This window comes from Strigops habroptila, chromosome 2, assembly GCF_004027225.2.
Source record: "Strigops habroptila isolate Jane chromosome 2, bStrHab1.2.pri, whole genome shotgun sequence".
Classification (NCBI taxonomy): domain Eukaryota; kingdom Metazoa; phylum Chordata; class Aves; order Psittaciformes; family Psittacidae; genus Strigops; species Strigops habroptila.
The window spans coordinates 99,409,070-99,436,896 of NC_044278.2; the positions used below are offsets into that span (position 1 = coordinate 99,409,070).

The 27,827-nt window shown below is 34.9% G+C and overlaps 1 protein-coding gene across 7 annotated transcripts in view; it reads right to left on the bottom strand.

The window, feature by feature from the left end:
• NBEA (neurobeachin) overlaps positions 1-27,827 on the bottom strand; it is a 508,722-nt gene that overhangs the window by 260,612 nt on the left and 220,283 nt on the right. For 6 of the 7 annotated variants that reach the window (XM_030475974.1, XM_030475972.1, XM_030475969.1 and 3 more), the window contains 4 exons: positions 27,051-27,205; positions 22,792-22,918; positions 19,105-19,232; positions 524-585 (listed from right to left, as the gene is read on the bottom strand). In XM_030475974.1, coding sequence (XP_030331834.1) covers positions 524-585; positions 19,105-19,232; positions 22,792-22,918; positions 27,051-27,205 — 472 coding nt within the window. The remainder of the gene's footprint in view (positions 1-523; positions 586-19,104; positions 19,233-22,791; positions 22,919-27,050; positions 27,206-27,827) is intronic. The other variant, XM_030475971.1, reaches the window with a different exon arrangement.

A 27,827-nucleotide genomic window follows, 5' to 3' on the forward strand; every position in this document is an offset into this window, starting at 1 on the left:
CACAGCATTTTTTAAATAGAAATACACCGCTTCTGCTTGTTCTTGAGGCCAGCCTAAACCATGTTCTTCTGCTTTTTATATACTGACAGCTAGATAAAATATCCAGTAAGTTATGTCATGTATATCAAAAGTAATAGTCACCTCAAAGTGAGGTTTTAAAAAATTACTTATTCGAAGACAGATTTCAACATAAAATTACGACAATAGTATCTTATTTATGTATTCTAAATAAGAACTGGCTTGAAAGAAAGTTCATGCCCAGAAAAAATGCATAATGTACATCCATACACTTTTACAAAACAAATGCAAATATACACTGTGTACCCTGTGAATATAGAGAAACTATGGAACTTGAAAAAAAAGAAAAAAATCTAGAATTTATATGCTACCAGAAGAGATTAATTTGTATTTTCTTATACTGAAATGGAAGAATGAAACAAACAGCAAGATACAGTTCTTAGGCTGGCAGTAATCCAGCGCTATGCAAAGAAACTAATACAGTTTAAGCCAGAGAATGTCTTACCTGTGAACAAAGTAGCATAACAAGTTCAACCACTGAAGTACTCGACTTCATGCAAACCAGACCTGCAATAAATAGTCAAAAAATAATGTAAGATTGGTGATGTTTAGTTATCATAACTCCATGGTTTCAGAAATTCCATGAAGTATCTGTAACGTATATTTTTTATCACTCAAATTCACTGAAACAAGTTTCAAGCACAATTATCTGAGAATTTGAGATTCAAATACGCTTAAATATTCAGAAACCATCAAAAATTTCACCTGGAATAATCTATACCAGCTTCAGGACAGAATGTTTTTTAATCAATACCTAATAACATTGCCACTATTATAAATATTTGTTTGCAGCTTTGGAAAGGCAAATTTACCTTCCAAGAGAGGGATAGCATACCCAAGCTTTTAAAAGATGCATTGTAAAGAGGCAAGGAGAAAATTATGCTTTACTGTTAACTTTTTATAGTAGCTTCTGCTATCGAAACTCATATAGACATTGACACGATGGTTTAGGGCATAGAAATACTTTGGGTATATTATAAAAATGAGAAATTCACAAATGTAAAGCTTGGAACTGAGGACTAAATAGAAAGCTGAAAAGCAAACTGATGTTCTTTAAGTAGGTTTCTACAAACGGCGATTAGAGACAAAAGCACTCCTACACAACAGCACATATATTTATTGCTGATGGTGGATAAATACCCTTTTGTGCCCATTTTGCTAACAGCCCCATCCTTATTGTATAGTACCACAGAACAAGCTGTAAGAAGCTACTAGGATTCCATTCTATCAGATATATGGGCAGACAGTTAACTAATGAAATAAGAGGCAGATGTGCAAACCTCATTTAGGGAGACAATTGCTGTAATTGATCAGTTATTCTCAAGCTCAAGTGCTAGAGGAGCAGAGAGATTAATGGGATGCTTATCACCTGCAAGCTACCTCCACTGTTTGAAAGCTGACAAAGAAAATCCAAACAGAAGACTCCACAGTTAAACCAATGCAGGTAGCAGAGACATATAAAATATTTTATCATAGGATGTTCTCTGATTTATTTTTAATCCACCTCATATTCTGTAAAACTACATAAAATCTGTCACGCCCTCACTTATCATCTTTCAGTCATACCTCAGGTGTATTAAAACATGACCAAGGCAAAGTAATGCTCTTAGAAACTTATTCTCATACTACAGTCTTCTAAATTGGCACACTTCTTCACCTTCTGATTTTACATCAAAAGAACGAATGTATCCAGAATAAGCATCAAACACAGCTACAAAAAATAAACCAAGTAAATTACCTAACAAATATTATTGTTAGGTTATTGTTAACAAATACTGCATCAGCAGTAATTTCTTTGTATCTTCACCAGGTTTCCAAAAAGAAAACTCGATGCAAAATATACATATTAAAGATAAAGTCATAATGAGTATTTCCTGGCTTAATTCATGAAGTTCTTAACTTTCCGAGACAGTTGTGTAGCTGTTGCCACCTTTGTAGCTTCAAACAATATGAAAAAAAGTTCGGAGCATGGCTCAAACCAAACATACCTAAATGGCACAAAGCTAGGATAAGCACTTATGATTATCATCCTGATAACAATGATGATCTAGTCCTAATGGCAAAAATGCTGTATACATAATAAACCAGGACTCCCTGTATGAAGTATGTAATAATTACATTAGTGCAAACTTTTGTATTTACAGTAATAATTTTTATATGCTATATATAAATTTTTAATAGCTTGATGATTCTATGGCCTTGAGTAAAGTGGTTGTCTGACATAAAATTATTTTCTCTATTTGTGTAGACATCACTTGATAATTTTTGTATTTCACATTTAATCAATTGCCAGCTTGGATGCAGTGTTCTAGCATTCAAAAGATTAATCAAACTGATTTTGGTGAAATTCAGAAAGAGAAGGATACAGAACTGACATCTAGTTAGCACATCAGCACACCAGCTCTGTAATTGCTTGTTGATGAAACAATCCATTGATAATAGCCATTAACACCTCTCACAACCAGCAGTAGTCAAAACTTGACATTCTAAGAGGCTGGCTTTTATGCAAAAATAAAACAACTATCTTAGAGACTGGAGCACTTTTCACATGTGAAAATACAGAGGGAGGTAGGAGAGCCTCATAAAAGAAGTTCACGGTGTCAGAGACGGATGCAAGCAATAGCCTTTGCAGAGAGCTCAGTCTATGTCAGAAATTAAGTGTGCAGCACTCCAATTATAAATAAGCAAAAATAAGAGTAGCCATGACAGAAAATGGGGAATACCATGCCACTTGATGGGTAGGAAGAAGGAAACAGAAACATAAATATTTTCTATTCAACTTTAAGTACTCATACCATACATTCCTTCAAGTAAAGGAGAATACAGAAACATGAACCATTCATAAAAAGGGCCACCTTTTCACATTGTAAGTTTCTTGCTTATCAGCCTCTTAGTCCCACTTCAGGGACTCCTTCCACCCAAAGCATGAGGGAAAGTGTGCGCCCTCCATTATATGCTCCATTTCCTCCTTCCTAGCTGCCAAGGGCTCTACTGTGCATCTTCCCTTTTTAGCTTATTCCTGATTAAGCAGTTAAGATTTGAAATAAATAAAGATTTTCTTCCTGTTACGCAAACCACAATTAATCTTCAGAGTTTACCGTGAGATCTGTTGTGGAGTCAATAGCAGAGAATGATAAAAACACTTCAGACCTAATGGAGGACAGATCCATTTCTGCCTACTAGGAAAAACTGTCAGAATGCAATCTCTGGTTTATGAAGATCCCATGTAAACAAAAGTTGTAGGGACAAATAAAGGAAGAATTGCCAGCCCTCTTCTGCTTAACTTATCATATACAGGCTGGGGCAGGGTGGAAATCATTTTAGTACTCTTGGTTTTTAAATTTGCACAATCCTCTGTCTAGGAAGTCAAACTTGTGCAAATTACCTTACTGCTTTTGTCATTGTACAGGCACTGAAATGATTTCTTTCATCAGATAGTATATATTCTAACAGAAAAAACTAGAAAAGGAGGAAGAAAATGCCCTGCTCCCATTTTACACACAGAAGAGGAGATATAAACTGGTTAAGATATCTTGACAGAAATCAAAACTAGAATTTGTAACATCAATCAGAATAAAGAAAAATTTCCTAAGCCCCAAACACACTGACAACTGCATTTGTTCTTTCTCTTTACTGTTTCGCAGGATTTGACAGAGACTTTTAGAGTGTGCAAGATTTTACTACTTTTAACATAATGAGGAACAAAAATGGCAACAAGCTTTGAAAAAAATGGTTTCTCTGATTGAAGAGAGCACACATATCTATTTTCAGTTCTCTCCCCCCCCCCGCCTTAACTCCAGTGAAAAAAAGTATTTGCAATTCAAACTAAAACTATTGCCTGCATTCTTCGACCACAGATAAATTCTTCCTATACCATCTGTATCAAATGCCATTAAGGAAGCTAATGTAATTACTAAAATACAAGTGGATATTTCCTGCATACAGGAAGGTTAAAAAGGGCACTGTTTAACTGAATGGAGTATGTGCTCTTTATATTTGCTGTTCTTAGTACTTTTCTTCATGGTCTATTCTCAGTCCATTAAATATAGCCATCAAAATTCAGTAATTTGATGGCAACAATGACCACATATATGGATGCAAAAACTGGGAGCATCAAGTGCATGACCTTAGCTAATCTGGAATAAATGATGTATGCCTAGCAATTATCTTGAAAAGCTCTGGTTTACTTGACTTCTTTTTCAGTGTTCTGTTGGCCCAGATATGCTAATTATTCCTTTTCACTATGACTTATTAATGTCTAAAAAAAGATTAATTTCAACTACACTATTTCAGTCATGCCTGTGGCATTAATGAAGTCATGGGTTCAAAACCTCGAAGTCATCATGCTGAACTAGTCAGTGTGAATTTCTATTGTGAAGAAATATAATGTAGGCTGATAAAAACAATTAAAAAAAAAATCCTTGTGAAATAAGATCATGGTTTTGAACTTCTTTTTATTATTATTAATACAATGTGTGTATGAGTCTAAGTGAATACCACCACAGTTTCATCTGGTCTTTATCAAGGTTTGCCTGCATTTTCTTTCAATGATTTTACTTTGTGTCAACTTAAACCTTTATTGGAACTGGAATCAATTGTAATATTAGCAAAACCAAAAGTTAAATGGTTTTATATCTTATGTTCAACTTCAAAAAAAGAATGCAATTAACTATACTTTAGAGCCAGGAGAAATCTTTCACTCAGTTATAGCTTCTACTTATCTGAAAGTCTCAGGTATGGCTAAATAAAAAGCTTGAGAAAGTTTAATCTATTTAACCCTATTCACAGAAAAAACTTGGCCCTTATTACTCCTGTTTAGCATGGATCAAAACTAAAGGAGCTTTGTATAGAAAAAAAATGCTTATGACAAAATAAAGACATGCTGTTATATACATTATTTTATTAATATACGAAAAGTGCATAGAATGTACTTAGAAATTAGCATATGGTCCTAAAACTAGTAAAAAAACCACCAACACAAAAAACCAGAAAATACTACAATTAATCTTTTTAACTTGTACTTTTGTAAGGTCAACTATTTCTATTTCCTAGTGATATAGTCTTCCATGTACTTTAAACAAAACTGTATTGTTTCAAATTGGTCACTATAATTACTGGTAACTCATACCGGTGTATCTCTTCTCAAAGTCCTTACTGACTTCTGTGCCAAAGGACAGAGTAGGAAATTTCCACTGGTAATTACCACTCAGAACTTGTGTCTTCATTTTTGATATACTATTCACTTACACTCTGTTCAACATTTGTTAGGAATGGCACAACAAAGTTTCAAGGACAGTTCATTAAACAGAGAAAGTTTAGATTAGATATAAGGAAGAAGTTCTTTACAGTGAGGGTGGTGAAGCACTGGAATGGGTTGCCCAGGGAGGCTGTGGATGCTCCATCCCTGGCGGTGTTCAAGGCCAGGTTGGACAGAGCCTTGGACCACGCGGTTTAGGGCAAGGTGTCCCTGCCCATGGCAGGGGGGTTGGAACTAGATGATCTTAAGGTCCTTTCCAACCCTTACGATTCTGTGATTCTATGATTCTATGATTCATGCTGCTGCTGGAAACTAAAGCATGTTTGGATGTGATAGTGCTAGGAAAAAAGCGATGGCAATATTTTGACTGAAAATGCAAGTTTTCTTTCAAGTTTATTTGTTCTTGCAAAATGTCTTTCTTCTGCCAGCAAAATCTTATGATGAATGTTTTCTTGAAATATTTGACTAAATCCAACTTAGAATCAAAGAAATAAACTTGAGATTTCTTTTTTGACTATTAATTAAAATTTACATTATTCTCTCTCTGCCTTACGTTATTCAGAGAAACCTAGATTCAAATTGATGTTTTTAATCAATTATCAAGTTGCTGGTGAGTTTGTTACAGATCTGAGAAGAGGGAGGGAAAATGTAAAGATAGGTGAAAAGTTTGAAAGTAAATGCTAAATATGTAAAACTGTTAACTGAAATGACAGATGTTCTTATTCCAAGCAAAGCAATTATTAGGAAAAAAAAAAAAAGGCAAGATGTATATTAAACAGAATGTAATGTTTTGCAAGATTACACTCAAAGTTTTTAGAACCATACATATGTCACATATTTTGTAGACATTTAAATTACACTAATGGTCTTAATTTATGAAAAGCAAAGGCTGGCAAATATTCAGGAATTGCAGAAAGTCTGCAGATGGAAATCACAGCCTTGCTGCAAAATAATTACAACTTCACTTTTACTAGATGAAAGGAAACGCTATTCCAAAGAACGTAACTCACTAAAATACCAAAGTCAGGGTTATGGATTTAACAATTCCCTTCTGCAGCCTTGACTGGCAGAACACAACATTACCACCAACTCTAGGGACCATGAACGATGGCTGTATTAGTACTCCAGACCATCCTTTGTATGGGTAGATTTCCTTTACAGAGCAGAAGAGTGACACAGAAAAACATGATGAATGTGAATTTGACTCAGTGCTTTTGTAGTTGATCAAGACAGTTATACTTTTATGATTTTTTGTTACCGTGAAAGGCATTGCACAACATATGCAATATTTTTTATATCCAGTACCTGAAAACCTAGAAATAGTATAATCCAGGCTATCAAATGAAATACCTTTAAAATATTATCAGAAATCTTTAGAATTTATATCTTAAGATATATGCCGATAGGTCAACATAAAAACCAGATTTTAATCTGTTCAAACCCAGCTCAAATGGTTTGGCCTTTTAATCAAATTTGTGAAATAAGACAGGTCTTAATACTAGGATAATGTTTACATGAATAAGAACGTTACATAACAGTTTCTTGAATTATTTTATTAAAGTAAGAAAACCTATACTTCTTCACTACTGCAGTTACTAAAAAGGAATCTGAATGAGGACTATAAAATATCCAGATGGAATCACAGAATGGCAAAAACCCTTGAGAGCATACCCGCAGAGAGGGGATTTATTACAATGTATACATGATTTACTTTCGTAAAATTACAGACTTTCATACTGTGATCCCATGTGCTGTAATGATATTGACAAAACTGATGTTGGTGCCACATTACTCTGAGAAGTCCGGCCTTATACCAACGTGTGGAATTTCTGTTAATTTTCCATTCGTAAATGAGATGCACAAATTCTCATTCATCAAAAAAGAAGGTGATTACTTAATCTATAAAATAAAATCCACTACCACTGTTCAGTTTCACCTTTCCCTGAAGATTTTAAAAACTGATCCAGTTTTTCATTTAGCACCTGTGGTAATTTTTTTCTTGGCCAACGGTCCATTGGAATTTAGTCAATATAAGCATTTCTATTTCTCTGTCCTCCTCTTAAAACTGTAACTCTTTGGATGGATCTCTTTTCAAATAATTGTTGAAGTTAACTAATATGTTTATCTAATTGCTATACCAGAACAGATCTAAAATTTACATCAGAAAAAACTTAGACAGAAGTTCTGGATAATCCAATCTTCTTAACCTAGAAAGAATCTCAATGAAAACCATTCTACTTTTTTCCAAATATCCAGCAGTCCACTGTCAAAATAAAAATAGAATCCTGAAAGTCTTCTGATTTCCCCCTTTATCCTATGATATTACTTTAAAAAGTGGCTCAGAGTTGTGGCTAAGTTTCTGCCACAGCTGCTGGCCAGGACGCTTTATTTCAACAGATGAAAAAAAAAAAAAAAAAAAAAAAAAGAATTAGAATGTAAAAAGTTAAAATATTTTTTCAAGTTTTGTCATGATATTTTCTCAAAATGCCATTCCTTTCCTGATCAAGGTGTTATTTTTGTAATTAAATTTGTAGAAAAATTACTAAATGAAAATATGCAATATCAAACAAGTTGCCACATATTCAATACATCTGGGGAAAAACCCCAACTATTCTGAGTTTTTATGTTCTACTGATCCCTCACATTTTTCTTATTTGAAAGAAGAAACATCTATCCCTCCTTCCTCCTTTTCTCTCAGTTCTTCACCTCCTCTCAAATCTGTGTCAGAGGAAATACATTTTGGAAGAATTACCTCAACAGTGAATTATTTTCAAAGAAGTACACAAGCAGAAATGAGAACATTAATTTCACTCATTAACACAAGAAAACGTTTGTATTTTGTACCTTTACTACATCACTACAACATGCTTTCCCTTCACCTCATGAACCTTTTCCAATTCTTTCTAAAGTTGACAAAAGTGACATCCTGGACAAGATGGATCGTAAGCATGATCCCTAATGACAGTCTCTAGAATATCGTGCTTTCCTTGAAAATGCATTATTCATTGTCACTTTTCCTTAAGTGTGAGGTTTTATTTTTCACCTGAAATTTATCAAGTATTCCTTACCTCCAGTCTATAACTTATTCTTATTTGATACCCTATTTTCTGTCTTTATTTATTCTTTTTTTGCTTCTCTTTGTTTTGTTTTTTTTTTTAATGTAGGAATTGTCTTTTTTTTTTTTTTTCCTTCTTTCTACTACTACCTTCTAGCTCTTTGTTACATTCTTTCCTACTATAGGGGGAATATTATCATCATGGCATGACACAACTGAAATATGTGTATGGCAAATGACAAAAAAAGAAGGCAAGAAAGGATAAGTTGCACAGCAGTAAAACCACTCACTCATTACTAGTCCTCCTTACTGTCTTATATTTCTTCTCTTTGGCAACCTTGGGGCCATACTGAGAGATCAGTGAGTGAACTAGGGTAGCTTACAAGTACCATGACAAAGTATAACATCACAGAACTCAAGCAGCTTCCTAAATTTCTAAGACCAAGATGACCATTTTTGTATCTACTTGAGCAAACTGTTGGTGAACTAATATTTTGTTTAGATGGCAATTGTTTTCTGAGAATTTGATAACAAGGAAAAAAAAATTATCTCAGTTTCCACACTGAACTTTGCTGACCTTAATTGGCAGCCATCAGGTCTTGCTCCTATCCTGAAGCCCTACTGACAAATGGTAATCATTCTGAAACACTGCCGCTCAAAACACAGAACCGCTACAGTCATAGATCTCTTGAAATAACTTGTATTTCTTTGTTTCAGTTTTCTTACCTACTTGACAGTAACATTGTTATGCGCTCTCCTTAGAGCTGCTTTGACATCACTTTGCCATCTTAATTTGACATATCACAACTGTCTCTGTTGTCTGACAAGTTCTTTCAGCATGAGGGTTTTCCATTGCAAGAAAATCTCCACAGACAACATCACTATTAGTACAAATAGACTGGATCATAAAATTCTACATACCAACAGACAAAAAGAAGACATGATATAAACCAATATATGTTTAGCAGATTTGGTTTTTTGGGGGGAGAGGTAAATTTTGACATAAACTTACACTGAACACAGTAAAGATATATTCTCTTAGTCCTTGCAAAAATAATCCCAGATCTGTAGAGAGTCTGTTAACATCTAGATAAATCAAGCTTGATGGTTCATTAATGTTTATGTCATCATTAACATTGTTTTCTATCAAAACCAAAAGGCTCTATAAACAGGTATATTTTAAAGATTCAAGTGTAGTAGTTTCTCAAGTTAATTGATTCAAGAGTTCTTGTGGAATATTCTTTGTTTATGCCATGGAAACAAGCACATCCATATCCAATAAGATACGGAACTGTAGAAGTGCCTTTAAATCATCAGGACAAGTAAGGAAGTTTTGTAAACTTGGTCAATGATTAAAAGGTTTTAGTCTGGGTCATAAAAGCAGGTGGTAAGAAGACAGAGAGTTAAGGAACACAGAAGGAGAAACTTTGACCAGCCCTAATGAGATTAGTTTTGTCAAGAATCTGGACATAGAGCTCAGGCTACACAGAAAAGGATTATTAGACTCCGCTTCATGAGAAATACATCTTTCATGGCAAAATCTGATACAGAGATGTTATCTTCACCCTATAGTTTATCAGAGTTAGGTAGTTCTTTGGAAAATACTGCTCGGATAATAAAGTAGATTGATTCTATTTTTAAGCCTTTACAGGCCAAAGGGTGGGGCAAATACCAGCCCAACTGTTTCAAGTCCAAAATGAGGCAGAGTCCCCTGCTGAGTTCTGAATGATGAATTAAGTGGAATAAGAACCAGAGAACCTCTGCCTGTGGGGAGCTTCAGTCACAGCATGAACATCCTGTAGATACTGAATACCTTTCTGGCATACCACCTCGTTTTTCTTTGGATCTGGACAGTAGAGGAGAAAATAATAAGGGGGAAAAAGGTGGCTGTTCTAAAAAAGAAATTGTACAACTTTGTCAAGTGTTACCATGCAGCACTGCTGTATACCTGATATGATGATTCCACCTACAGGCTATGTTACAGTAGTGCCTGCACATGTTAAGAACTTCCTCAAGAATCTTTTAAAAATTATTTCCTTGAAATAACATTAAATAAATTTCTTGCTACTCTTTTTGTAGTAGAAGACAACCTTACTGAGAAAAAAAAAGGGAAAAAAGAAAATTATTTTCCATGAAAGCTGAAAGTTAGGACAAGAATGGAGACAGAGGGACTTCTGACCTGGATGGTATTAGGACAAAGAAAGAATATGAAGTCATCAGGGAGGGTTTCTTCTAGAGTTTTAAAGCAAAAAGACCAGTCCTCCCCAGGCCTTATGGCTTGCAACTGGAACACAGGCTACTAGCTTGAAAAAGAAACTTGTGAGAAAGTAACCAACACTGCTGGAGTTAAGGGGACCCGAAGACCACAAACAGCTTTTCTTGCTCTTTAAAGGCTTCAGTATTATGTGCATTTCTTTACATTCTTTTAAAGAACAGCAATTGGTATTATTTGGTTCCTAACTATGTAATTTTTACAGTAGCACTTTCAAAAGAATTTAGCAACTTCAAAAATCTAGTTGCTTCTGTATTTTCCAGGATAACTAACAGAGGTTCTTTTCACCAAACCTGACTACACTGCTATCAGCTTTTGTTATCCTGAGGGCACATATTTTTTTTACTGCTGCACTATCTTAACCCTTTCCGTTGAATGTATGTAGCTGATTCTAAACTTTACAATTAGTCTCACATTTTTAGTCACTTTTTCTCCATTGGTAAACCACAGACCCACCCCAACTTCTGCCTAAACGGAACTCCATACGTTTTGGATTGTAAAGATATCTTGATAATTAATTAATGTAATAATGATAATATAATCAAGGACATATAATCTGAGTGCCAACAATTTCGACCTTTAAATTATGTTGGGACCACACAAGCCAAAGACAAAGGAGAGGACATGAGCAGTTAACCTCTGCTACATAGTCTAATACATCTTAGTAAGTGTCTAATTCATTAGATAGGGATAGAGCGGCTCATATGTGTAATTAATTATTGGCAGGTTTACTTTTAAAAAGGTGCCAGATGCTATGCATTTCCTAGTTGCTACCTAGATCTCTGATCTATAATGTTTCCTGCCACGTTAAACATCTGTTCAGAACATACTTCTGCACACAGGAACTTTAGTAAATCAACAGTTAAATCTTCAGAATTGAATGAATGTGAATCCTCGTCACTTTTGGATGTTTGTAATTATATCCCTTTAAAGACATCATAAAGAAATATTATATGAAAGAAAAATGTTCTGTAACTGGTGTGAGGGTCATTATAGTTTGAAGATTTCACTGTAGATAAACAAGAAAGACTTCTACTGTGGCACCTGCTCTTTAGTTCCTCCTCTGAATGCCAGTATTGGGACCTGCCTTGTCACTAGTAGCATATTTTGAAAAACACAGTGGAAGTTGTAAAGCTTTGAACCTTGGTGCTACTGGAGTATGTTTAAATAAATAGGCAGATTTGAATATCCATTTAACTTTTCATGATTTCTTTGTTCCTACCATACAGACTTCTGGAAAACTGATATTGTTTTCTGTCTCCATGTGTATCAGACTCACCAATGTTTTTTAGTAAGAAACACTTTCAGCCCTGAAGTGTTTGCAGAAACATGAGCAGACTGTGGAGCCTTTCAGTAAGATACTAAGAATTAATCACAGATAATTTCTTACAACAAAGTTCTTAAAAGCCTATAAATAGCAGTTTGAAATTAATGATTTTTTTTTTTTTTTTTTTTTGTGTTTATGAAGGGATTACAATCTGTGTAGGCAAGATTTCAATCAGCAGCAGCATTTTGAATTATATCCATTGGAGGATTTCAAGGATTTTCATGCCCTGTTTCAAAATTACCTATTATTTTCTTGGTAAAAACAGGATTACATTATTTTCATGGTAAAAAACAAATCTTGCAAATTACTTGCAGAAATTCATAAAGTAAAAAAGGAAAATACATAAAAAATATCCCCCAGTGCAAACCAACACTCAAAGCTTGAAACGATATGAAGTTATTCAATGTCTTTTTAGTGATGACGAATGTTTTTAAACTTACTGAAGAAAAGCATTACCTGCATCTCATTATTGTTCAAACCTTATTATCTAAATGGGGTTTGTTTTCAGATGGTAATGTGAATTCATTGGGATCCTTTTACAAGTGTTTAAAGTGTGAGATAAAAAGAAATCTATGAGCAGGAATCCTACTACCAAAAGTTAAGGAAATCTGTCTTCCAGAAGACTGGGTCAGGCAATTCACTGGCTTTAACTGCACTGTGCTAAGCCTGTAGCATAACCTCTTACTAGACGTGGAAGAAGGGCACCGAGGGCACATGGAAAGAAAGGAGCAGGAGGCAGCATGGCAGAGAAGAAATATGTTATGGACTCCTTAGCCTTGAAAACCAATGCAGAGTTCTTGGCCCAGAACAAACCAAACAATCTGTAAGATTCCTGAGCCTGAACTGAACAGAGTGATTGTGTAGACTGAGACACACACTGCAAATGACACTAGCCTGACCTCCCTACAGAAAGAGTTTTCACATTCACCTTGATTTCTAACAAGAATTCTCTGATGTTTAACCATAGCTGGCATGAGCTTTATATGAAGCTTGTCTGAATGCAGAGAAAGGAGAAAATGTTATATACCAAAATGAGCTTCAAGGTAATGATTAAAGAACTCCTTAAATAAAAAAAAGAATCACTTTCTATATATATATACATACACACACACACAAACACACACAAAAATTGAAAATTGAAAGGGAAGATGATATATTCTTGACTTCATCTGCAGTTGAAATGCAGTCAACCACAGAAAAAGGAAAAAACACTTTACTGATCTGTGCAGGTGGATAGCTGACATTGAAATATATCTGTCTATGATCACGTGAACAAGTGCAGTGATGGCAATGTTAGAGCAAATTAAGGTTAATGGCACAGAGGAAATGGGGATTCACAGGCTCCCAAGCACAAAGAAGCTCCAAAACCATTCAACAAATACATGACATTTTTCCTCCTGAGAAAGCTGGATCGAAGACTGTATTTAGAAAGAATGTGTAAAATAGTCATAAAGAGCACAAGTAACATCCATGTCAACACTTGATGGTAAGCCCTAGTAAAATTTTCCAGTTATTTACCCTCATTAGGCATTCTGTTGATAGAAAGGCTAAGATACCCTGCAGTACCTAGCTTTTTTTTATCTCTTCTCTTTGGTACATTGAACCAATCAAACTCCTTACATTGTATATCACCTAATTTATCTTCCATCCATCAATCACTTTTGTGGCCTGCTCTTCTGTTCCCTCTGCATTTGCATGTATCCCTCTTGAAGTGCTGGCTATAGAATGGTCCTACCTCCAGATGGTAGGGGGTTGACTGAATTTGTGCACAGAAACGGAATCACCTCCTCATCTATTCTTCCTAGGCATCCAAGTATTGGACAACTCCTTGTTGCCTGAGCACTGAGCTAAGAGAGCCCAGAGTATGCTAATTATTATAACAATCCCTACATTCTTTGTGTGGGTTTGTCCGTCATGTCCTACCCTCCAGATACAGTCTATATTCTTTGATCCTAGAGATTGGACTCAGTATTTGTCTCTGTTGAAATTTGGCTTTTTCTTGAGTTTCAGTTATTCCACAAAATAATTCAACATATCTCTCCAGTGGAATGCCTTTGCTTCTCATTTTGTATATCTCTGTCTAAGCAGTTAGCTTTGCCAGGAACAATTCTGCACTGTAATAAAGACCATTAATAAAAATACCAAAGTAGGATTAAAAAGTGGCTTATAGAAACTTCAGCACTATGAATAGCTTCACATTTTACTTATGCGCTCTTAATTCCAGTTAATGCAAATTTCAAAATCATAATACTATTTTTAAATTCCCTTTCTTTCTTGCTAATATTTATTTATTTTGATCAGAATGTTAGCTACATGCTCTGCTACAGACTGGTAAGCAATTACCCAAAGTCTCATTAGTTGAAAAAAAGCATGCCTGGACACACAAACAAAAATATCTTGGATGTGGCAGAGTGAGATTAAAGAATGAGAGAACAATATGCACAGGAAAATAAAGTTCTGCAAGTGTATGCACTCTCTCTATTTTATAGCATCGGTGCTCCTGAACACAACAGTAATACAAAGGTTCTGAGAGGCTTCCAAGAGAAAGCCAAGGGCCATGTTAAGAACCAAAAAAGTACTTTCTTCTGGTTTTTTTTCTTCCCTCCCCCCCCAAAAGTATAAGGGATTTCCAGATTACTAAAGTATTTTAGGAAAATGGTTATTTTGTTTTCCCTAACACAGAACTCAGTATTGTTCAAGGAAATCAGAAGCTAATTGTGCCAGTGTTGGTACATGCCACATATGTGGTGTTTGGGAGCTTTTAAAGTAGCGTCATTTAGCACCCAAGTTCTATTTGTGGTTTCTAAAGGAATTTTTTTGGCAACATTTCAATTGTTTCAAGAAGCCTCCTGTCAAATACCATACAAAGCTAGTCTATCACCACTTCTACTGAATATTTTCATAAGGCTGTGTGTTGTGTTAATGAGGAGAAACAGATTCTGCTCCTATCAGCACAAAACCATTTTCCGTTTCACCTGATTTGAATTGTGCATGTATCAGAAACATATCAAATGTACACCAAAGAATTCTTAACAGCTCTTTTGGAGAAAGGCTACCTGGCTGACCTTCTATGCACCTAACAATAAAGGAAAAGGAAAAGCACTGGTAATGTTTGTTTGGTACTTCCTAAAAAAAAAAAAAAAAAAAAAAAGGAAAGCATTGTATGTGACTATGTTTCAATCTTGGATCTTGTTACAGTTCAGGACACTCCAAAAGTAGCTGTAGTGAAAATATTTTTGCCCATCTGTGCTTGACAAAAAGAAGATACAACTTTTCTTTTGGCTACAGATCAGATTACACTCGTCTGTAACATTTTCACCTAAAAGCTAGAATGGTGTAATGGAGGGAATTTGCAGACCATATGGAAACTAGAATTAGAGAAAACATATCTATGAAAGTGTTAAATGGAACTCCACAATGACTATAGCTAAGCTCAAAAATGTGACCTACGCATATTGCATGTTTGTTTCCAACTGGATTCTATATGGACAGTTTTAACCTTTGCAACTTCTGTTCTCTGAGGCATTGAAACAAACTCAGTTGATGAACTACAGTGGGCTGGTTTTGGTACACTCTGTTTGAAGATATTTGCATTCCATTGCAAATCAATCCTTTTTAACCTATCATTGAGGAAAAATTCTACTTATAAAATATTCTGGGAAGTTGATGAAATATTTGAAATTCAGTCAAGTGTAAGATACCTTTGAAGAAAGAACTTGTTCTAGAAAAAGGAGCAAAAATGAGTACTATTTCAGTAAATAAACAGAGTTTTACCAATAGATATATATTCTGCAGTGTCAAATTACTACTCGATAGTGTTCCTTTGCTACCAGTCACATTTGGGAATTTACATGAACAAACAAAAAAACCCCAATTTTGAGAATGAGTGGCCCAAGTTATTGGTCTAGACTGACCAGATCATTGCAGCCCTTTCATTTCAACTCCATGCAAAAGTTAAAAAGCCACTGCTTAGATATTAAGTATCGCTCTCTCAAACATAAACCAGCCAGTCGTCCATGGGACAGAATGATGACACAAGCTAAGGGAAAATGAGGTGGCATGGTATGAGTGCAAGATTTTTTGCCAAAAGTTTGAGACAGCTCAGCTACTACAAGAAAGTGAAATCATAACTAAGTTGTGTACACATTTCCAAATATATATTAACAACACCTATCTCAGAATATCAGATATTCTGGAAAGTTTGCATAATTAACCTGTTTTAGAAGTATTAAAATGATTCTTTTCTGTTCCTTTTTTTTTTTTTTGTGCTCTCTCTTCAGTATGCAAACCCTCAGTTACAAAACTGACGATATTCTTACCAAGTCTGAAATGATTTAGTAATTCTTAGACACATGCATGCACAAAACCACTAGAGAGATCTTCAGAAAGAAAAACCACAGGTCATCAAGGATGACTGAAGGTATTCAGATTTTAGCAAAAGCTGATACAGGAAAGATTCCATACCATAAGGAGATATTGAAAAACAGCAAGAAGAGGGAAGGTATTTTTATGTTTCAAGCTTGAATAACCAGAGGAAGAGGACATGCTTCATAGAATGCAAGACATAGATACTTTTATGGTGATCAGTCTGAAAGACAGCACCTTCAGATGTGATTAAATGAAGTTTATTTGCTTCTTTTTGATTGTTCTAACAAAAACCTTTACACATAAAGCAACAAATTAAACTATTTTTTATAAAACTGTCAAGCTAATTACTGCTTGCCAGTAAAAAATCAAATTTAAATTATCAAAACCCCACAGGAATTCTATGTACTCACATATCTTGAATATGCCACTAAAAACCTGTGTTTTGCAGAGTCATTACATGGAGAGCACTTTAAAGCACTTCAGGGACCACCACGGGCGCTTTTAATAAACAATGGCAGGAAATTTCTCAAAGTAAACCAGGTATCAGACTAGGAGAGAATTTAGAATTCTTTTTTAAAGGCAACTTAACTAGGCAAGAATTCAGTTTAGTTAAGATCAAGGGTCTCACACTGGCAGTGAAAAAAGAAAAGATGAGAAGTACACAGTGTCTATAAAAGCAGCTCTCCAAGTTCTCTGCTAAGAAGAAAAAAAGCCCAACTATTCTAGAGGGATTAAGCAGAAATTAGAGTCCTGTGAAATCTATGGTGTGCTTGGATTTTTAATTTACAGGTTGCTATTTCAATATCTTGGGAAGAACGGATTTGTTTTTAGAAATGAGAGGAATGCGAGTGATTGAAGAAAAAGTTCATTACCTTTTCATTAGCTTTCTCATTACCTTCATTACCAAAGAACATTAAGTAAAATGATGGGAAGGACAGTCCTTATTTTGGAACCCGGTATTTGGTCTGTAAACAATGATTCCGGAGTCTAATAAGGTGGCTGATTCATAGATGGTACAAAATTTGGAACAGCAGTACAAGTGGGTATCAGAAGAATGCTACAATAAAACCATGTCTCTCTCTGGACAGACAATGAGGTAAGCTCATACTGCCATATAACTGTGAGGTTCCTGTGGCCTCTAGCTTTTCAGTCTTTGCCATATGCTGGGAACTGCTGTAGCCTTGTTCTTGCTTTGACTCTGGCCAAAAGACAAAGTCAGAACAGCACTGGTGAAGGATTTTTTTAATCTATGACAGAGCTCAGGTGAATCCAAGGCAATTTTAGTTGTATTGTATAAAAACTATAGTTCAATTAATCAATTGTGAAATGCAAAAGGAAAACACTGCTACAAATTTTGCAATCAACTTGGCTTAAATAAGAGAATTAAGAATGGAATCCATCAAATATCTTACAGTCATCTCCATGATCTCAATGACCACCTCAGATCATTAACTTCAGGTGCCAGTAAGTGAGAACTGTGCCTTAAGTGAGAGCTGCGCCTTAGTCATAGCTATAAAATAAACAGTATAAAATACCTGAAGCTTCTGAAAATTACTAAGCTGCTATACCATTCCTTTGTATTATTAAACAATAATATTATTAAATAATAACGAGACAAAAAGAAAAGGCTATTTAGAAGGTTTCAGCTAAAAGGTGCAACTACTTCCAGCATTAAAAGAGGGCCAACATTGTGGGGAGTAATAACTGAGACCACAGAAAGACTAATATTTACTAACATTAGATAATACACTACCTACACTATCTAATACACTATCTAATATTAGATAATACACTATTAGTACACTAATATTTAGATAAAACACATGCATAATAGAAGAAGTTTTAGAATTTGAATACAAGGCTGTATTTTTTCTTTGCAGATCTTCACACATTATAATCTTTGCCTTAATGAGACTTTTTCCTCCCAACAAAGAACAAGATTTTGTGTAAGAACAATTCTGGAAGGAAAAAGGTAACTTGGCTGAATATATTTATCTGGATATATGATGTGGGAGCAGTGCATGCTCCTGCAAGTTACCCATCACTATTTTACCTGCATTAGCACTGATTCGTTACTTTCTGCATGAGCTTGCTGTATTTGCACTTTCTGCATAATTTCTGCAATACCTACTGCCTCACTTATGAGGCAAATTTTCTATGAAGTAATAAAGTCAAAGCATAAAACCCTATAAAAATCCTTGAAAGTGTCCAAGGGTAACTTTTTTAAAAAATCATCACTTTTTATTCCCCTCTAGGGATAACTCTTTATCTGCCTGTGTGAATCCAACCAACCTGCCTGAGCAGATACTGTCCCTACCAGATATAGATATGCATATCAATAATGTCAGAGCACAGTCTTCAATTTAATTTCTTCTATGTGAATTGATTACACTTTTTAATTGTATTTTTCACTAGTTTCTCAAAGTCAGGCTGAAACACTTACATGAATATTCTGAGGAGGAAAAAGCAAACTATAAGAGAGTTTTTTGCATTCCAACATGACAGGTTGTATCTTTACACAGCATCTCACTTAGGGAAAAAAAAGGAGTACAAAAGCTATCACTTTTAATTTCTTTAAATGAAATTAAATGCAAGGAAGTGAAATCAACAACACATTAACAACACATTAACAACTGATTCATTTATTTATCAAAAATAAATAGTTATAAAAGGCTAGTGAAAATGAAAAATTGTTCATATCAAATGACTAATAGCTAAAATATATAATCTGATAACAGAAACAGTACCTTCAATCAACAGCTCTTGACCATGACTGCCCAACAATGTTCGGGATAGGAAAGGGGCAAAATCAACAAAAATTTCTCGCAGAAGAGGGGCCACCTTTTCCAAGGCTCTTTCAAGCTTTGCAGTGATACTGTGGAAAAATAGAGACCATGATTGAAAGAACACTTAACAACAGAAACTAAATGATGCCAGATCACACCTGTTTTTAAAAGTTGCTGTAAGCTTCTTAAGAGGGTGGTCATAATTTGATTGAACTTTGCAGTGATTAAATGGCCTTAAGGAAATGCAAATGTCACATCAGTCAGCAGTGCGTCAGCCTCATAAAGCCTACTGCATTTAGAGAGTACTCCTGAACAAGTAAAATTTTTATTCTTGGTTTCAAACATGCTAAGAAGAATGCCAGATATTTAAGTGTAGGTCTATTTCACCTATCTCAACTTATATGCATCTCATAATTTTATATACATTTGAAAACTTGAAAAGAGAAGGTTTTATTTACCCAAAGAAATCACAAGTAACTTGCTTTTTTAATCAAGCTTTCAAATAACATTGTGATGGCATTCAAATTCCATGGCATTGTGATGGTAGACAAGAGAGTGTATGAGAAAGTGTTCCAGCACAAGTATCAAGAAAACCAGTATTCTTTTCTCCAACTTTGAGGAAACATGATCCCTGGTAAATAACTTTTTTTTGCATTTATACTTCTCTGCATTTTGAGACAATACAGTCTTTGAAGCATGGAGCATTTCTACTCATACAATGAGAAGAGGTGGTGTGACTTCTGATGCTTCTTAAATAGCAGAAATAACGTATCTTTGTCTGAGGATACAAACCTAGGAATAGTATGTGAACGTCAGCATTGTGCTAAGGATTGTATCTATCTCTTAAAAGTCCTTCCTTTGAATAATACTTGTGCCTTCTGAAACTTTCTTGCCAAGATTAAAAAGCTGATTTGTTATCTTAATGAAGTGAACTATTACTTAAAAATAGAAAGGAAATTATATATGTGTTCTCATCTACCAAGAATTGTTGCTGTTCTCTTTCAGACTGCTGATGGGGGTTTTTTTGTGCTTGAATTACGGCACCAAAATATTATTGTCTTTTAAAAGTGCCATTATAGGAAAAAGTTACATTTCTTGACAGAATCAAAAAGAATGAACACTGACATTAACTTTTATACTTTATCTACTATCTATAAACACTAAATAAATGTGGATATATTAATTCAGATCATATGACGATCCCAGACATTATAATGTGTGATGAAAGCAGACATTATAAACACACCGGAAGTTTTCCTTCATTAGCTTAAAATTATTTTACTGAATTCCTACAGCTTGCTTTCTTTCAATGTGCTGTTTCCCATTTCAAATTCACATATTGATTTTCCAATACTTTAAAGGATGGATTCATATTACCAGCCTTTGTTTTAGTGAATTTCACTATGCTAAAGTCTCTATTGACTATACTTGAAATGCAGGTGACTAGATTGGAGGTTTTAATTTGCATCATGAAACCATCCCAAGCTTTTGCTGCTAGGGATAAAAAGCCTATTATATTAATCCAGACTTCTCTATACCATGTTTTAAAAAACGGTTTCACTGTAAACTGGTTTCAAAGGCCTAATTTTAAAGTTCATTTGACTCTGAAAACTTTACATACAATAGAAAAAATTTCAAGTTCAAAAGTTTTTAAAGTAAGACCAATTTTTATTTAAGAATCAAGTAATATGGGAGGTGTGGATGTGCTATTAATCTACACCTTGGATGAGCTATTAATAAACACCTTGTCAAATGGATAGCTGATAGATTTTGTATCTTATGGATCTATTAATGGGCAATTGGGAATATTGTTCTGCGAAAATGAGGATCAAAGCTTAGCACTGTTTAAAAATGCATATCAAAGAACAGAAATTAATATTTAAATAGAGAAAAAAAAAAAAAGTCTTTTTTCCTTCATGTAAATCCTTAGTGCATTTATGTGTTGAAAACGGGAGTTCTGGACCTTTAGTTTCAAAAAGAACAAGCAAAATTAAAAAAACCCACAAATGTATACAGAGATGCCCAAAATGTTTCAGCGAAGCAGGTGGCCCATCTACTGACTTTCCTGCATGAACACACACAAAGGAGAGACACCGGCCTGATTCTACAGCTGTTTCCATCATCTATTATACCTTATAATGCATCCTGCAAATATTAGGGTATGCCATCTTCCCAACCTCATTCCAGGCCAAACCTCTATGTCTAAATCAAGACTATTAAATGTCTAAAAGTCCAAGATCATTCTCCTGCTTGCTTCCCTTTGCTCAGCCTATAGCCATAAGAAGCACTTTTCCTATCCAACTCCTGTACAGGAAGGCTTAGGTAAGTTAGCTTTCACTTCATACTCTCTGCCCACACAAACAACTCTGCTTTTTAATCTCCTAGAAGCTGAAGCACAATGAATCCAAAGTGAGAAAAAAATATTTATTATAAAAAAAAAAGTTCTACATTTTTTTTTTTTTTTTTGGCGAGGGGGGGAGGGTGGAGAGGAGAAAAGCAAAAAAAGCCCAAAAGACATTTCTTGGGTTGATTAGATTTTAAGTTACCTGCATTTATCATAAAACTCAGAGAAAACTCTAAGGTTTTTTTTTAGTCATAATTTCAGTTACTGCTCAGAGTACTGCTACTTCTGAGCTCAAACAATTTAAGATTTGAATTCTAGATTTTACAACTGAAGTTCTTGTTTGACGACAGGACAAAAACTTTCAAAATGCTTGTGAAAAAACCAAGAACACTGCATTGGTTAAAATAACTGAAAAATAAATCGATTAACAATCCAGCTTAATTTTAACATACTTTATTATCTGATTTTTAAAAAAATATTTCACCCTCAGTGAAACACTCTCCTAACATATTAAGAAGACAAGAAGCAAAAGGAGTGGTTTAATTACAGCACAATGTTATTAACTTGCCTCGTAACACTGACAAGCAATAAATAACACCATACAGATGGTCATTCTCTCCTTGACCATTTGCACCTTTTGGAACGGAGCCAAGAGCCCTCACACCTTCAGGCTGGGCCCTCACCCATTGCTGTGATTCCACCTGCAACCGTCACCTGACACTTGAGATAGGACCAGCAAAAAAGTGCAAAAGCACTGTGTGTTAAAACACTCTAGCACCAATACTTTATTTTTACAGGTTACCTAGGGCCCTTGATTTAAGTTTATTTCCTTTCTAGTTCACCAGGGAATGAAACTGACTTGTTCCTGAGCTAGCTTGGTTGCCGTCTCCACTCCAATCTTCTGAAAACCATATCTCAAAGTGGCCAGACAACTAAGGGACACTTGGCAACTTGGCAACTCCTTCGTACACCCTGTGTCTTTTTAGGGCAGAGAGGTGTGCACCTTGAAAAGGTCAAAAATTTGTCTTTGAAATGTGCTGTGGCACAACTCAATACCTTTACAAAATAATAACCTATTATACAATGATATTTAACAGAAATTTCAGAGGGCATTTTCCTGGCTGCCAATTTAAGAGGGATATTAGCGATCCCACGGCATGTGTCTCTTGCATGCCAACTCAAATATGGTGAACCATTCAGTTGGCTGCACAAATACACGTCTGGTTTCATCCTCTCCCATTTAAGTATGAAGTTGGTCTGGGAGGAGAAACTATAATTAATATTAAAAGATAGAACTTGTGTACCTCATGTTTTCAGCTGAATCCTCTGGCATTGGAGCAACAGTTTGGACAGCTGGGAGATTTTTGCTGGTAGCACCATTCACAAAGCTGGATGACGAAGAGGAAGAAGAAGATCCTGAGTCTACTGCACCTGTCCCCCAAAAAATATAGGTCTTAATTCAGTCTGAGGAAACATAACTTTTAAAGACTTTTAATAGGGTCCTTGCCTTATTCATCTACTTTTAAGTAAGCAAATACTGTTATTTATTCTAAAACAATTAAAACCATCCCATACACTATCATATAAATTAATACCTTATTTTTCTAGTATAATAAGAAGCTTAAACAGCTATTGAAAATCAGGCAAAATAAATCCTTACCTCATTTTCATTATTCCCAAATTACATTCCAAAGATGAAAACATTTTTACATCATCCTGTAAAGCAAGATCTTTCTAAAATAAAGGTATAATTCAGATGAGCTTGAGTGGAGAATAGAAATTTAACTATTTTTTTTTAAATATACATATACACACACACACACACTTCTTGGCTGTCCAGTTGCAACTACAGGCAGGAAAAAAAAATCAAATATGACAGAGAAGATAGATAGAAAATGTATATTCCTTCAGGAACTAGGGTGAAAATAGTGTCTGAGGAGTACTAAGATCCTAATTACAGTTTTTCTGTTCCCTTCCTTGAGTCAAGGAGAGTTTTAAGATCTTAAAAGTAGAGGGCAGTGGGGGTATCATTTTAATGGTTGTGAACAGCTGCCTAGAAAAAAGATGCAGTCAGAGCACACATTTATACTTTAAGTGATCTGGGTCAGAGCTAAGGGCTAAACTTAGACTCTAACTGCCAATCTATCAAGTTTGCTGAAATGGCACTGTGAGTTCAGCCTCTCTGAATCAAACCAGCAAAGGCTCAAAGTGACCATGAACTGCAGTGAGAGCACTGTGATAAATGCTGTCCCTGCTCCCTGTCCCTGTTGCACAGTCCTTGTGCAACACATCACTGCAAGAGAGGTAGCAAGGAATGGTCTTGTAGTCAGGGTTCAAAGCCTGAGGGACTGCAGTACTATCAGAGACAAGGGCAACAGGCAACAAGATCTATGCAAGTTAGCAGCGAGGGGTGGAGAACCCAGTTTAAATATCAATGGCATTATTCTGCCATTTAAAAATAAATAACAACTGGTAGCTCCCTGATGCTGGTCAGTTTTAGCAGTTGATATATCACTGTCCTTTGCATTACACAGCTCTATTTTATTTTTCAGTTTTCTGCAAAGCTCTACAAAGCATTTATGGTTTCTTAGCTGCTTAAGCAGCAGCTGACAGTGAAACAGAGGTCAAATGCTGGTGAAAAATTCTCTGGCAGCAGGATTTTTTTTTTATTTAATTTGGCTTTTTACTGGTAAGAGAATTACAGTAAAGATCAGAATTTGGACTGGATCATTTAAGAAAAGTTGTATTCAAAGCAGTTTAAAAAAGCAGCAGGATTTGCTGGGCTTGCTGACACTGGAGTAGCTGGTGAGGTTCCGGATTTAGATTAGGAACTGATTTAGTCTGCTGTTTTCATAATGAAAATGGGAGGTGGGTTGTGGCTTATACTGTGGGTTCTAACTTGAACTAAATACAAATTGTAAATGTACCCAAACACACTGAGAAGGAAACAATATATATGGTAGGCTATCTCTCTCAACCTAAGAATCACAGCAACTTAGCTGGGAATAGGGTAGCTTAAAAAAAGAATAAAGCTTACTATATATGTGTATATGTGTGTGTGTATGTGTGCGCGTGTATTTATATTATATCTACACTTAAATCATTTATATCTTTATATTATTTTCATATTTATTTTCATATATACATAGGTAACACATATTTTTATTGCTTCTTCCCTTTTCCTTCCAAAATCAAAGTTTCTTCATTAAGGTTGTTGTCTAAAAATGCACTTGCTAAGTCTTTTAACCAGCTAGGGTCCCAGAAGAGAAGGTCAAACAGACCTAGAACTACTAGATTAATATAGAAGTGAAAATCAGAATATGAATCGCAGAAATTCCAATCTAACACCCTGTAAAACCAGTTTCGTACATAAAGACATGAAGGAGGAAAACCTATCTCCCAAAAGATACATTCAAAGCACTAAAAGGACTTCAGTAACATACATCTCACTACATTGTGACAGTGACATTGACTATGACAGCAATGGCAGATGGAACGTAAACACTGACTGCAATCCATGAATAACTGAAAAAAACACCTTACGCACAAGTTCAGTGCAGAATATACCTCAAAGATAAAAATGTATTTCTAGAATATTTGTGACATACTGTAAAAACAACTGTAAATAGGTTTGGGGGGACACCTAGTGTTTCTAAAAAATTGTATACTGTTTCTTTTTTATCACAGGAAAAAGAAAAAAAAAGTGCCATTTGATGAAATTCTATATACTATTTTAAAATCATTACTAAATAGATAATTTCACAGACTACAAGTATAAAAACCAGAAAGTATCTGAATGCTTTATGTATATATCTCAAAAACTGACACACACGATCACTGTTTTGACTACTGTAAGCATAGTAATTAAAAATGGCAAAAATACGTGTTTTAATCTAAGATATATTTATAAGTTTTCAATGCGATAATAATTATTTTTACTGTCATCAATGTGTTTAGCATTTCTAAAATGTGGATATAAAATTAAAACTCTAAAAAAGGAAGTGCTTTTGAAACTATTTCTTAAAAGAATTCATCAATAAAGCTCATTCAGATGAATTCAGGCATAAAAGGATTTACTAAAGAACTTATGTAACATATAGTTCTAATTAAATCTGATACTTGCTGAAATTCCATTGAATCAATACTTTTCCTTTAATCAAGGTAATCCATAGTTTAGGAGACAAAACCAGTCGCATTAAAAAAAAAAAAAATAAAATAAAATCTTTAAGATCTACCAAAAAAAAAAAAAAAAAAAAGCTGCCTTTAATCCACAGTGAATGTACCATGGTATTTGGAACACTGTCCTTGACTAAGAACAGTATTGAGGAAATGACTGATTTTTAAATGCAATTACTTACAAAGAAGAGCTACTACATTAGAGCCAAAGCAGTTCAGATCTTTAATCAGAGAGAGGACTGAAAAGCTTACACTAATCAGTATCATTTGGAAAACAAGGTTTCCAATGTACATTTTTTTTTTTTTTGCATGACATAAGAGTACCTAAAAGGAAATCCGTTCAAGATTAACAGAAGTGGCTACACAAATGGAACTGTTCATAGAAGTGATAACATTATTCAGAGCATTCATTCCTCCCGTCTGCCTCAGGATAATTGTATTTTAAGATTTATGGGTTTTTTTTATCCTTAGAAAAATCAAAGTTCTATTACCAGGTATGAAAGGTAATCTGAAAAAGGAAAGAAAAAATAATGAGTGTGTCTTCATATTATTCCATGAAGCAGAAGGATGCCGAAAGCTTCCCCCTCCATTTTCTGCAACCCCAAGGAGATTTTCACTTTCTCAACCCTTGACTGAAGTTGTGATATCCATGAAGAGAGCTCTTCTCTCAAGTGGTTTTGCTTAGTTTAGAAAGAAAACAGACCATAGCCAGACATTTCAAAGGAGTTTAAGTAAACATCAGTTGCTCTCAGTAAGGATTCATTTCTGAATCCAAACCACAGTCTCCATTGTCAATGGGCTCCTTCATGACAGACAATCCCATTATTACTATTATAAAAAATTAAAAAAAGGTCTTGTTCTCCTTCTGTATGTCACAATAAACAAGTACCGATAAGACATGACTACAGTTAAATTATTAGGTAGGTTCATACTGAAAAACCTTCCAAAAAAGTCATAGAATATTTTCCACGGACAAATAGTAATTGCCCAGAGTATTAACCCTCCACAGTCTACAATACATTTATTCAGTAACTAGTTGTCTAAGGAGGGTTTAATTGGTATATATCATATAAACATCCTCTACTGCAGAGGACTGGAGAAGTTAGCTCATTTAAATTCTAAACTATGCTTATAAAAGTATTAAGGATATTTATTCACCTATTTAAGGCTGTGCAAATCCACTGTGCACTATCAGACCATAAACACACATGCAGAGGAAACACTGGCTCTAATAAAGGCCAAGATTTAATCTTCCTAGGTTTTTATTTTGGAAGTACAAAAACAGTAACAAAAAAGATGATTAAAAAACAAAACACCACTTAAAGTAACAAAACAAAAAACAAACAAGAAAAAAAATGAGGGTCACAAAAATATTTAAGGACAATACCTGTTGTATTAATCATACTTTTTGGTGTAGCTCCTGTTGCAGCAAATATATTAGGTGTACTACCCGGTGGCAGTCCACTCCCAGCTGTGGCAGCTCCAACTGTGGTAACAGCCAGACTACCTGGAGGGGGTTTCTTTACTGGTACAACCACACTCCTGAGGAAAAAGTAATGGCAAATTACTAAAACTGAACAATGGAACCAGCAAGAGTTGTTGTTTATGATGGGATTATGCTCAGTTATAACACTGTTGCTGAGGAACACACAGTAATGTCAATTTTCTTAACCTTTCTGAAATAGGGTAAGACTATGTTAAAACCATACTCCTATCCTTTGTCTGTAGCGTCATGTGATTCTGAGAAAATTAACTCATCTTTCAGTGCCCACAAAATGGAAAGACACCACCACTGCAGTGATATGTTCTGAACACTGCTATCACCTGTAGTTTAGATTTCCAAAGACAGTGCTGAGTGTTGGAAATGACGCCAGCATAGTAGCAGCCCATATACATGCAGTCTTAATGAGTGTGTTAATTTGTTGATCCTTCTCAAGTTACCTAAGATGACAATTTTGTTGCCAGTCATCTGAACAGTTGAATACAGTAGTTGATTCTTTAGTGCCATGCACATACTGGTCTTGTAAATAGAGTTGACTAACAAACATGATTTTGCACTCAGCCTTCTGGAAAACTTTCATAATCATTTAAATCAACAGCACACTTAAAATACAACACAGTAAATATTTGCTTTCACAATATTGATACCATGCCCATTTAAAAA